Source organism: Clavelina lepadiformis, chromosome 2 (assembly GCF_947623445.1).
Source record: "Clavelina lepadiformis chromosome 2, kaClaLepa1.1, whole genome shotgun sequence".
NCBI classification, from domain to species: domain Eukaryota; kingdom Metazoa; phylum Chordata; class Ascidiacea; order Aplousobranchia; family Clavelinidae; genus Clavelina; species Clavelina lepadiformis.
Window position 1 is genome coordinate 18,981,131 of NC_135241.1, and position 12,344 is coordinate 18,993,474.

Below are 12,344 nucleotides of genomic sequence, written 5' to 3' on the forward strand. Positions count from 1 at the left end.
ATTGTTAATTTGTTATTAGTATTCTATGCTACATCTAGCTAGGCCTGTTGGCTAGCCAAGAAAGTGGAAGCTAGAAAAGAAATTTCAACATGCAGGCAGTTTTATTTTGCACACAACGATTTGTAATAAAAAACACCGGTAAACAGTCAGGTTGTTGGACCAAAATGTTTAGTCTACCCCTCCACAACCTACTGGAATTAGTGGAATAAAGTTGTCTGGTGGGTCAAATATGTCCAATCCAAAAAATTGGTCCATGTTCCAATTGAATGGTGCAAAAGTGTCATTTAATGCACATTTCTTTGTATTTGGTGTTGTTCAAATTTTAGCTTGAGGTTTTTTGGTGCACGTTTACTCGGCTTGCCAAAAGTTTTAACCAAGGCTTAGAAACATAATTTTTCTTTGAAAATTGCTGTACTTTAACCCTCTGGCTTTATAACAATTACCGGTATACTTTTATGTCCTTTATCCTAACTTAATCATTTCACAATCTATACCATAGCTAACCCATCATTGAAATATTTACTTAATTTTTCGGGGACCAGTTACCACGAAGTGATATAAATAGTAAGAAAATCTTTATTTTTTATTTTTTGGGTCTAGTGCAGAAGTGCATAACCAAATAATATCAAAATTTGAGTAGGTAGGGTCTAGTACTTTAGTATATAAATGCACCCTGTGCACTTCTACACTAGACCCAATTATTATGGTTAGGCAACTAGTAGCTTAAAACTATGATTCGCGGATGCCATTTTCACAGTACATTTGCTATGTGTTCAATGTATGTGCATCATGGATATGTATCTTCACTTAATATGTATACATAACTTTGTTTACCTTATTAGATCCTGTTTGGTACAGCTGCATCTACTGTGATATGTGTTTAAAGAATGGATCTTGATGGTGTGGAGTATTATCATGGGAACATACGACGAGTGGATGCCGAAGATATTCTGAAGGATAAACTGCCTGGATCCTTTCTATTACGAAAACGACATTGTGACAACAGTAATGCTTATGCCATTTCTGTAGCGTTTCAGGATCAGGCAGAGTCAAAGGTGCTTCATTATGAGATTAAGAAGAATGAACAAAATGGACAGTTTAGTGTGACCAGTGGAAGTCTGCACCCATCCGTATTCTTACTTTGCGAACATTACAGGAAAGAGAAAGGTGGTTTAAAAAAACAACTACTACACCCTGTCAGTTCTGCTGGTACTACCAATACAAGTGTACGGAGAAGTTCTAACAGTGATACCTACAAAAATTACGAGTGGTATCACGGAAAGATTACACGTGAGGAAGATGGAAGACTTTTATCCAGCGCTTTTGAAGATAAAAGAAAAGATGGCATTTTCTTAGTCCGAATGAAAAATGATACAACATTTGTTTTGAGCCTTGTTTACCAAAAGAAAGTGCATAGATATATTATAAATCAAGACCCCCACTCTAAAGATTTTTTTCTTGGTGATAGCGGTAAGAGATTTGCTTCCATTGAGTCTTTGTTGGAATACCATAAAAACATCTCAGTGCAAGAAACTGGTCTCCAGTGCCAACCCTCCATTCCATGCTGCCAGATGAAAACCAAATCACCCAAGATTAGATCTTTCCAAAGTTTTGCTAGGCAGCTAAGATTGCGTCTTCCTGGTAATGCGTTTGAAATTCCCTGGTCGGAAACAGGCCCCGCTGATGACAGCGAACAAGCCAGTCGGCGAGAGAGTCAGTTTGAGTCCAAAATTGGTCGATTTAACTTTAACAGAAAGACCTTACCCAAGGATTCAATTGGATATTACAGTCCATATCGTAATATCGCCCAAGCACACGGCTCAGGTAAATCATTTGCTCCTGATTTATGCATAAGTGAAAAGAAGTTACAGATTAAGGAAGTGATTGGAAAAGGGAATTTTGGGAATGTTAATCTTGGTGAATGTGACATTTTGGGGCAAACGCATCCATGTGCAGTGAAAATCCTATCTGGCAGTGACATAGAATCGAACAAAGAAGAACTGCTGAAGGAAGCACAAATTATGCAAAGACTTGACCACCCACATATTGTTAGGCTACTTGCAGTATGCATACCCAAGCATAATGACAAAAACTTGATGATGATTTTGGAGCTGGCCCCAGGGGGTAGTTTCCGTGAGTTTCTGATGAAGCAAAATCAAACCTCATTCCCAGAGGCTTCCATTTTGTTGCTTATGAAGCAAGTTGCCGATGGAATGGCATACCTGGCTCATCAAAACGTTGTGCATCGCGATTTAGCTTCCAGAAATATTTTGCTGGTCACTGAAATGTACATAAAGATATCCGATTTTGGAATGTCTCGAATACTGCAAGATTCAGAAAATTATTACACTGCAAGCAAGCCGGGGTCATGGCCACTACGTTGGTATGCTCCTGAGGCACTCGAGTATTACAAATTCACCTCCAAGACTGATGTTTGGAGTTTTGGTATTACACTTTGGGAAGCCATGTCTTATGGTGGCCGCCCTTATCGTGGTATGAAAGGTGTTGACTTGCTCGAAATGCTGCGAATGGGACATCGTCTCGAACGACCACGAAGTTGTTCATCTGCCATCTACAGTTTAATGCTTCATTGTTGGGAGTATGTTGCTGATCGAAGACCATCATTTAATGAGTTGCTTCAGCAGTTAGACAGTTTTTTGCAGACATATAGATGATTTAGCACTGATTTGAACTTATGAATGCAACCACAGTATTGTGATTTATTGAAAACCATTGCAATGCATAATAGGTAATACCTATTTACTTGTGTGTAATTGTGCATTTTTCTTGTTATCTAATTTCTGTCTATTTCTTTTAAATGTGCTTTAGGTTTTGTTTTTCATTTGCTTAGATTTTCAAATTGCACTTTTAACTGATTCCACACTGACATTACAGCAACAATGCAGTTGAATTGTACAATAGTTCTATATAAACATGTTGCTCATGAGATTTTTGCTGACAGGAAATTTGTAATGAAGCTTTGAATGTTTTACTTTTAAAGACATACTAAAATTTTTTGGCCAGAAAAGTCGTTCGAATATTACTGCCTAATATGGTGTTGCAATTATTATCGATGAAAACTTCTTGTTGCACTTTGTTTATTACAAATTCTTTTAGTGCTAAGCAGTATATAGGCGTAATTGATACAGCATTGTTGCCAAGCTTTCATCTTGTGACATGAAGTACCTATTTTTAGAAAACAAGTTTTATATCTGTTAAATTGCAAGTACTTGCTGTATAATAATCTTTTTTGATGAATTGTTTTTTGAACATTTTGGTTAAAAATAGGTTATAAATATTTTATATCATACATCAATCAAATTGATACAGCATAACAAGGTTTTAGTTGCAGAAAGTGTTGTACATAGTTTGTCTTGGTTTATTGTATAATTAAAAGTGTGGTACCCATTGTTTATATATATGCGTGTTTAATATTTTCTACTGTATTACTGCTTTGCAATAGCAACGAATTCTGTCAACACGCCAAGCACTTTTGCATTTATAATCATTTGTGGGAGGCATATGTTTCATATGAGTCGTTTTTTACAACTACTTCTTCATTATACATATGTGTGCAATGAGTTTTGGTAATTCTTCATGGGAAATTCTTCAAACTTATTTGTATGATTTTTTGAACTTCAATGTACTGCATACTAGGGATGGGTCGATACGAACTTAAATCCTAACAGATGTGCCAAGTATTGCTTAAGTAGAAGATTCAGGCACATATTGACAATGCTAAGCTCAGATACAATATTATCTAGAATCTGGTAACACTTTAGTGATGAAAGATGATACAGTTTGTGTCTGAGCTTGTCTGGTGTGAAGTAGAAACATCATTCCCAACAATAAAGATATAATATATATATTGGTATTTGATTGAATTTTATCGCTTGGTTTTAATATGAGTAGATTCAAGCTTTGTTCATTTTGGCTGACATGATATTCGTGTTTGAATGATATCGAATATTTTTTCACGTGGCATATCTATACTGCATTTTTCCTGTTTGCATTAAACTCTTAGTTTTATATTGTTTTACGGTCCTTTCTGTTTTTTATGCTCATTTAACATCCACTTTAATGCTACTAATAGTATGAGAGTTAACAACTGTTGCTAAATTATTCATACATTGCCTTCAATGTTCATAGGTGGTTGCAGGCAAATAGCTATACCTAGTAACAAAAAGTTTTTAACTTGTTGATCTGCACCTTGATGGGCGGGCCTTCCGCGCTGGTATGGCAGCAAGTTCTTGCTCTGGACGCTCGTTACAATGCATATAGGACTCCTCACAATGTTCAGTTTCGTAAGTTACTTCCCAATTCTTTGATCAGTAGTTATTACTTGTGCCATTTATGTCTTTGCTGCAGTTTAAACAGGATTTACTCTGACAAAGTGAGTTAACATGGCAGCATACAAAGAAAACTGCTAATCTACTTTTTGCTGCTTTTTCAATTGCAAAACAAATTTTAAAATTTTTCCAGGAACTCAATATATTCGAAGAAGAAGCCAGCTTCTAAGAGAGTATGCCAAGAATGTAAGTTTACACTATGGAGAGGCGATTTCAAACTTCACATTCTTATTTTTCATATGCTGCTTTGTGTTAACGTAGACTGAGCCGACAATAAGAAAGCAGTACCTGAAAATACGAAGTCAGTTACTTTCGCAGCGATACGGACCAATTTCTGAAGCAAGGTTTGTGATTGTAACTAACATCCTTTGTAAGTTCACTGTGTGCCAGCCTGGTACTACCTCAATAATTTTATCAACGTTGTTCTGCACAAGATTTTTTGGTTGTATGTAATTTTGCATATATCTGACAAATTGCATGATTCGTTTTCGATTGTTTTCATTTTTGTTGATTAATTTTCATTCATTGATTCAATTGTTTTCATTTCATTCCCATTTTTTTCAATTACATGCTAATAATGCGAAAATTGATTTTTTTTTGAATGTTCAGTTGTTCACATTAAATTATACAACGTTGTAGATCAATCTTAGGGAAAGATGCAAGTTCGTGTATTACATTTTCAGATGTTTTAGTCTGATAAACTTAAAGTTTAAATTGCAGTAGTGTGAGAAGCTCTAGTATTCGTGGAAGTGTCTCACATCTGGAGAGAATGGAAAGTGTAAGTGACATATTTACAGTGTGTTATTACCAGGTCACTTACATATTCATACTATGTTGCTTCATCCTGATTTCAATGCAAATCACAGGCAATTGAGGAAAAGAATGACTGTGTAAAGAAATTCCCCAACACCCTTCCTGTTCCAACAAATCGAGCAGACGCTAGCAGGTGAAAGTCATTTTTTATAATCATGTGTAATAAATTGCTAAAAGTAGGTGCTTTGCCTAAATAATATCATATTTATTTGAATGTAAGCGGCGTGTGATGGTGCTAGAAATTTATTTAAGCCGCTTGTGATTGTAAGCCGCATTTAATGGTACAGTAAGCACTGAAAATTAGTTACAGCTTATGCAAATTAATCTCTGATCTCTGGGTTACAAAAGGTACAGTAACCTCTACATTATAAAGTACTCCCTATTTTACACACTATATCACAAATATAACATTTCAGTTTGATAAAAAATGTAAGCATCCCTCGATTGTAAGCCGCAGAGTACGTTTTACAATACAGTAAACAACCATTTAATGCACATTTGAAACATTAATACAATGCACAGAATTTGGGCATATTTAACATAAAGAGAAAAGTTTTAACTTCTATTACTATTTTCTATTTTGTCAATCACATGTTATCCTGCTATTTACATCAGTAATTTCTTAAAAATTTCAGAGCTATGGCTGGTGGAAAAAGTGTGAGTGAAAATTACGCTTTTGCAGGAATGCATCATATATTTGATGATCACATTGGCCATGCAGGTTGCTTCTGTTTTTTCATTCTTATCATTTTCCTATGATGCACCAATTTAAAACAAAATAACATTGGAGAAAAATTTACTTGCTTTTCTAATGTGACATAATTTATTTGTTATGCAGCCACAGCAGTAAAATTTGCCAATGATGAAAAAAATCTGCTGGCATATTCATCTATGGATGGTAACATATGCATTTGTGAAATTTGCCCAGAGCCAAAGATTACTGCAACCTTGTCAGGGCACACAGATGGTGTTACCGGTAAGCAAGCATTGACTAATGTGAAGTACAATTAATCTGTATGTCTATTACTTGGCAGCTTTACTATTGATTTTGAGCCATAGCATTTCAAACGTTTTCTAATGCTTTTGTTCTCATGTCAGTTATATAAACTTACGCAATGACCTGTGGAATCCAGATTCATTGATTTTATTGATTTGACTAAAAGCGTAATAGGTTTATATCGTTCAAATTTTATGTGTAGTTTATAATGATAATGATTACAACTTTGTAATTTTTAAAAAAAGCAAATAATTTGCAATGTGTTGATTTTTGAATCCATAGATTTTGCTTGGTCATTGTCCAATGATCTCATCGTCTCCGTGTCATCAGATGCAACTTTGAGGTTGTGGCAGACCAACAGTGGAAAATGTATGCGTAATATTGCCAGGTACAGTAGGAGTTTGTTGCATACAAACCAAATAAAAATTATCTTTGTGTAAATCAGTTATGATTATGTTGGGAGTCAAGTCAACTTACCTGAACATGCATGCTGCATAAAACGTCGTTACACTATGGCTAGGACTAATTTTTTTGGTACATTTTTCAGTTCGTTGGTGGGAATGGCACAGTGTGCAATCCACTGCTGTCTCTTTCAACCGGTGAACAACAACATGGTGGTGCTGGGCAACACTGCTGGACAGATAACAGTTGTCAACATATCAACCGGAAAAACTCGAAAGGTATTGGTAACGAAATGATAGTGGTGTTAATTCTTAACGTACCAGTGGTAGTTATATTTGGACAGTGTATTGATACGACATGTATATTAAAGTGGAACTGTTGAAACAATTATATTGATTAAACAAGGCGACTTCCATGGTTTTATTCGGCAGGGTGCCAATGCTAAGCTATCAGGAGCAGTTTTGAGCATGGCATTCGATTCATCTGGGAAGGTGTTATGGGCCGGTGACGACAAGGTATGCATCAAAATTGACATTCAAAAACTTAGTTCCGTCTCATAAACGTTCATTAATATTTTTCACAAAAAGGAAACTTTTACAAAGTAATAGGTCACCTCAACCGGTACCTGTTGTGTACAGGGCATAATTCACTCGTTCACTTTTGACCTGGCGACCGGACAATTGCGGAAAGGTCACCAGATGGTCATTCAAGCGGGCAGTTCACTGTCCAGTATACAGTCCCGTTCTTGGATAAGCAGAGAGGCGAGGGACCCATCTGTGTTGGTCAACGTGGCGGCCGACACGCTCCGTCTATTTCGGTAACGCTTGGGTGAATTACGATATATACGCTTACCTGTGTATTTTATGTAGTACAGTAATCGGTTGAGCAGCACTTGGTAGTTACTTGTAAACGGCATCAAAACAAATGCAGTGTCACGCCCTTTCTAATGTTTTGATGGCAGTGTGACTGACGACCGTGGCATGCTGCTACATAAACGGAGCTTTCCAGTCAAACACAACAAGCATTTGATTCGGAGCGTTTTTTGCCCGTTGATGTCATTCCGACAAGGAGCATGTGTCGGTAAGCGGTTTAACTGTATGTCCAGGCTTGGTTACGTGTACACAAAAAGCTCTTTGTTGCTAGGTATATTAATCTTATTCCCGCACTATCGAATAGGGTTAAAGCTGCCTACCGAGCACGATTTTTCTGCTAAAATTCCAATTATTTAGAATATCAGTGTTTGCGTTTCAAAACTGTTCAACTATAAAAATTGCAAAAGCCAAGGGTAACACCTTGCGGCAATGCTCCTTCCTTAATTCAATGACAACATTGCTTTCAACTCTTCGCCTCCCTAACCGGTCTATGACTCTAAGCGAAATACACTTAACGCAGTGACAGCAAGCGAGGACATGTCCGTATGTTTCTTTGACATCGAGCGAGCGAGCAAGCCGTGCGTGAACCGACTGCAAGGCCACTCAGCAGTTGTTATTGACGTGTCCTTCAATTGTGACGAAAGTATGTTGGCGTCTTGTGATACCGAGGTATGAACCAAGAGCACTTCTATATCGATAAGGTTATCTGGAGTTTACATCGACTGTGTTGTGGTTTGTCCATACAGAGCTTTAGCTTTTATCTGTTTCAGGGTGTACTGATAATCTGGAAGCGAGAGCAGTGAAACCTCACTTGAGACTTGACATGCAGACTAGTTTTATTTTCTGAAAATATTTACCTACTGATACTGTTGATGGACGCCGTGGTTATCATACATTCTATACCTTGTTACTAACGTATTACTTTTTCCGTCCAACACTATAGGTTACTAATGTTTGTTCTTGTTGCATATCTTGCTTATATCATCTCTTCGCCCAGATATTGGTCACTCTGTTGCAACATTATGTTTATATAAATTGAGATTGTAGCGGATTTTACGTAACAATCCCCGCGTTCGTTGTGGCATTCCACCTACTAAAAATTTATTGAAATTGTGTTACTTGGAATATATCGAAAAGATTTTTAGTATCTGTTGCGTTAATTTGTCTAAATTACAAAGTTACCATTACTGGTGTTGTGAAGGTTTACTATGACCAAAACCTTTTTGTAGCATATCGTGCTTTTCATATTTGCGTGGTAGCAATTTTGTATCAAAGGCTCTTTTGTACCCAATGCTTATATACACACTGTGCAATTTTAACGAAATTAAAATAATGACCAATGCAGATTTTCTACTTTCAGTCGGCCAACTTTGTAAAGCAGTGGTTTTCAACCTTTTTTATACCGTGACCCATTTTAACAACCCATTGTAACTAACGACCCCCTTCTAAAAATTTTTATTCAGGCACATGTAACACAATTGTGTATGCGCAATAGCACGAAAAATTATAATTAAAAATAACATAAATTATGAACATAACGCTCTATTGAAAAAAATACTCATTTATTGAATTGGCATTCTCGTAATAGTGGTTGGTATTTAATTTTCGTCTTCACGACCCCCGGAGAAAAGGCAAACGACCCCCAGGTTGAAAACCACTGGTGTGAAGGGAGTTAAGTGAAGAGCAGTGAAACATTGGTTGAGAAACTCGTACTTACAAAAAATGTTCTCATTTATTTGCGGCAATGTTGGTCAATCCCCTTTTTTGCTATGTAGTGAACTATTAAAACCTAACGTGATTCATTAGTTTCTTGTCTGGTATCGATTGAGCTTTTAACACTTATTAACAAGCACATCAAGTCATTTGAGGTCAGATATGAAAAACCATCATGAAAAATGGCGGTTGATCTTTCATCAGCAATTGCCGTTAAGAAATAATGAAGGTATGTTCACTGTTCAGTGATTAGATTGCTCGTTGGCGCCATTGAGATCTCCTTTGCATTGGATTCATTTTTGTCATATGTGCTATTGTGTTTTCGTAAAATGTATTTCGGACCATGTTATTAACCGCTTTAATGACTTGTGTTTTATCTGCAAGCGGAAACTATGTCATTTAATGTATTGTTATCTTAAAATGTCATTTGTGTCATCATATCCTTTAGAAGATATAAGTCCTGGATTTACAATTTTATCCGTTACGTAAGTTACAATTAAAGGCGGCTGTAGGACCGAAACATTATATTTTTACCCATACAAATAGAGCTTATAACCAACTGTGCAATTTCAACTGAACTTAATCTATGACTAATGCATAATGCTGCTTATGGACATGAGATGATAGATGACATAAATTATGCATAACTCCAAGCTATAGCTGAAAAAATTTTCAACACAAATTATGATAACGTAATGCTGCAGTGAGCAACAAGGCAAGAGCTATGAATCGACAAACCTTTTCGCAAAGGTAGTTTCTGCCGTATCAATTTTAACCTTTTAACGTTAACAAACTTAATGAACAAACATTAATAGTCTATTATTAACAAAGAAAATTTTGTTAATAATTGTCAAGTTGTGCTGACGAAAAGATTTGGTTTGGCAGATTTTGTACCAATGGCTACAAATTTCAAAACTAATTAGGTCCCCAAATCGGTCTAGCTCAGTCTAGACTCTAGAGCAGGAGTGCCCAACCAGTCGATCGCTGTCTATCAGTGGTCCGCGGACAGATCCCAAGTCGACCGCGAGGCCATTAAAAAAAATAAAGTATTTTATGTGTAACAGTTTGTTTTGTGGCTTGGGACAACTATACGTCTACCAAATAATCGAGTAAAAGTTAAATAACTTGTTTTATTCAATTTTTCATAGTCGTTGTGGACTAGTGTTACAGTACGTTATTACTGTTACTTTGACGGTGTGACCAACACAACTTTTTATTAGTTGCTGTGTCAAACGCAACACTACTTAACCTTAGAATTGAATAATCAATCGATTACTATGTCTTTGGTAAGCAAACAATCCAGTAATCAACCGACTTCCAATGACGAATCCTGATCAATTTATTCGAATAAAATTTGATTACCATAAATGCTAACGATTGACTAACTTACACTTTACGAAAAACGAATCACCTTAACTCTATTTAAAGAAGGTTTCCTTTATATTTGAACTTGAAAGAGGTTAGGTTTGTGATGTCTACCTGCACCAACGGAGAGATTTAAATTTCGGAAGGAAATTCAATGTAAGGGCGTAATGAAGTAAATGGGGAGGATTTCATTTTTGTTGCTTCTGCGACCATATCGTCTTAATAATAAAATCTACTTACCCGCCAAATTCCTAAAGCGGTGATTGCGTTTTTAAATACGTTAAACGTGTCATTGTTTCATAAAAACATTAACCTTTTCTTTTAAGGTTTTGAGCGCATTTTCATTCGTTCGAATTTTTCGTCCAAGTTAAATTTGCTATATAAATTTCATTGTGAAACCACAAAGAATTTTACATTACATTACGTTATGATGGGGGGACTTGAAAACGTTTGAAATTAGCAAGTAAGAAAAAGCGGAAATGACGTGTGTGGATTTGCGATGTTCACACTGTATTGGTTGACCGCTGGATGGTTGGCTACTTGAAAAGTAGACCTGGGATTAATAAAGGTTGGTCACCCCTGCTCTGGATACTGTAGTCAAGATCCAGGCCGGACCCATGAAAAATTTAAAGTGGAGTTTATATGTGAACGTAATACTTTTGTGCAGACGCATCGTAGATGATTATCCTTTTCAAGGTAAAGGAATCCACGATGATGCAGAGGCGAAAAGTGAAGAAATTATTCTCTCTGATAACGGAAAGAATTGCACCAACGTTCTCCTTATCATTCTTTCCATACTACAAATGGTTACTAATTCGGACCACTGTTTTCTAATATTGCGTTAAAATCATCGATTCATTTATTGTTTATTACAATGTTTATCCATTATTTATTTTATTCTTTTGTATACACAATTCAAGGGCGCTGGCGTTGTTCTGGGAATAGTTGTAGCAATTTTGACTTCCGTACCTCGCAAAGTCGCCGAGCCACTTCACCACCCTCTGCCCGTCTACGTTCCAGCTGTTGTGACGTTGTTATCCGGTTTCTGCATCGTCGTTACTACAAAGTTTATTAATGCTTACATGGTAGGTAATCGAAACACTGTTTATATATATTCGATAAAGGCAATTTTGGTGTCAATACCCGCATGCTATGCTAGATTTGTAAAAAGTTAGTTTGCACAAACTGTGTAAGTTAACCAATGGTGACCCGAGCAAAGGTTTCGATGTTTGACAAAATAATAATTGATTTTTATCTTAATCTAAGGTTTTAAGCGGAATATTTCTCTGCATGAGTTCAGGCGTTTTGTGTCTTGCAAATCTCCTCTCAACAGTTATTACAGCATTGCCCTTGTACACGTCATTCCAATTTTATCGATACAACGTCGAGCAACAAATATGCACGGCATTTACGCGTTTTCCTCCTGAATTAAATACAACTCTCGGTAGGTATTAAATCTTTATACTTTATTGATACTTTTAAGATCAACAGCATTTACATTTTTTGCGGTAAGCCAGATGAAATTTGCTACAATTATTCGAATTAATTTGTTCAGATGCTGGATTTCTGTTTTTGGAGGTGCCTGATTGCTCCGCTGTGAAATATACACTTCCTCAGATCTCGGTGATTGTTTCTGTTCTATGTTCAATCGTCTCCTTATCGGCAGTTACCTCCTGCTTTGTACTAGCCACTCTGCTCTGTCCACCAACACTAAACATATTCCAAGTAAAATTTTACATGCATCGCACAAACGTCACCTGACATGGAACGCATTAACTGAAACAGTTTTAGCTGTGATAATAATATTAAAATTACTAATAATAATAATAATAA

General features: G+C 36.3%; 3 protein-coding genes across 4 annotated transcripts; all 3 read left to right on the forward strand.

Moving 5' to 3' along the window:
- On the forward strand, window positions 1-4,149 carry LOC143447336 (tyrosine-protein kinase SYK-like). Its single transcript, XM_076947387.1, has one exon. The coding sequence runs from the start codon at window positions 888-890 to the stop codon at window positions 2,673-2,675; it is 1,788 nt and encodes a 595-aa protein (XP_076803502.1). The 5' UTR covers window positions 1-887; the 3' UTR covers window positions 2,676-4,149.
- Window positions 4,098-8,777, forward strand: LOC143447337 (WD repeat-containing protein 13-like). Its single transcript, XM_076947388.1, has 14 exons — window positions 4,098-4,304; window positions 4,483-4,535; window positions 4,611-4,693; window positions 5,070-5,127; window positions 5,216-5,295; window positions 5,798-5,883; window positions 6,001-6,138; window positions 6,442-6,547; window positions 6,707-6,839; window positions 6,993-7,076; window positions 7,200-7,378; window positions 7,523-7,641; window positions 7,954-8,102; window positions 8,204-8,777. The coding sequence occupies exons 1-14, from the start codon at window positions 4,214-4,216 to the stop codon at window positions 8,234-8,236; spliced, it is 1,392 nt and encodes a 463-aa protein (XP_076803503.1). The 5' UTR covers window positions 4,098-4,213; the 3' UTR covers window positions 8,237-8,777.
- Window positions 8,778-8,916: 139 nt separating this feature from the next.
- Window positions 8,917-12,276, forward strand: LOC143447339 (uncharacterized). 2 transcript variants are annotated; one of them, XM_076947391.1, is made up of 5 exons: window positions 8,917-9,896; window positions 11,179-11,317; window positions 11,432-11,596; window positions 11,778-11,955; window positions 12,067-12,276. In XM_076947391.1, exons 1-5 carry the CDS (start codon window positions 9,871-9,873, stop codon window positions 12,270-12,272), a joined length of 714 nt encoding a protein of 237 aa, XP_076803506.1. In that variant the 5' UTR covers window positions 8,917-9,870; the 3' UTR covers window positions 12,273-12,276. The 2 variants fall into 2 exon arrangements, with proteins under 2 accessions (XP_076803506.1, XP_076803505.1); XM_076947390.1 differs by lacking the exon at window positions 8,917-9,896 and having other exon boundaries at window positions 10,909-11,317.
- The last annotated feature ends 68 nt before the right edge of the window (window positions 12,277-12,344 follow it).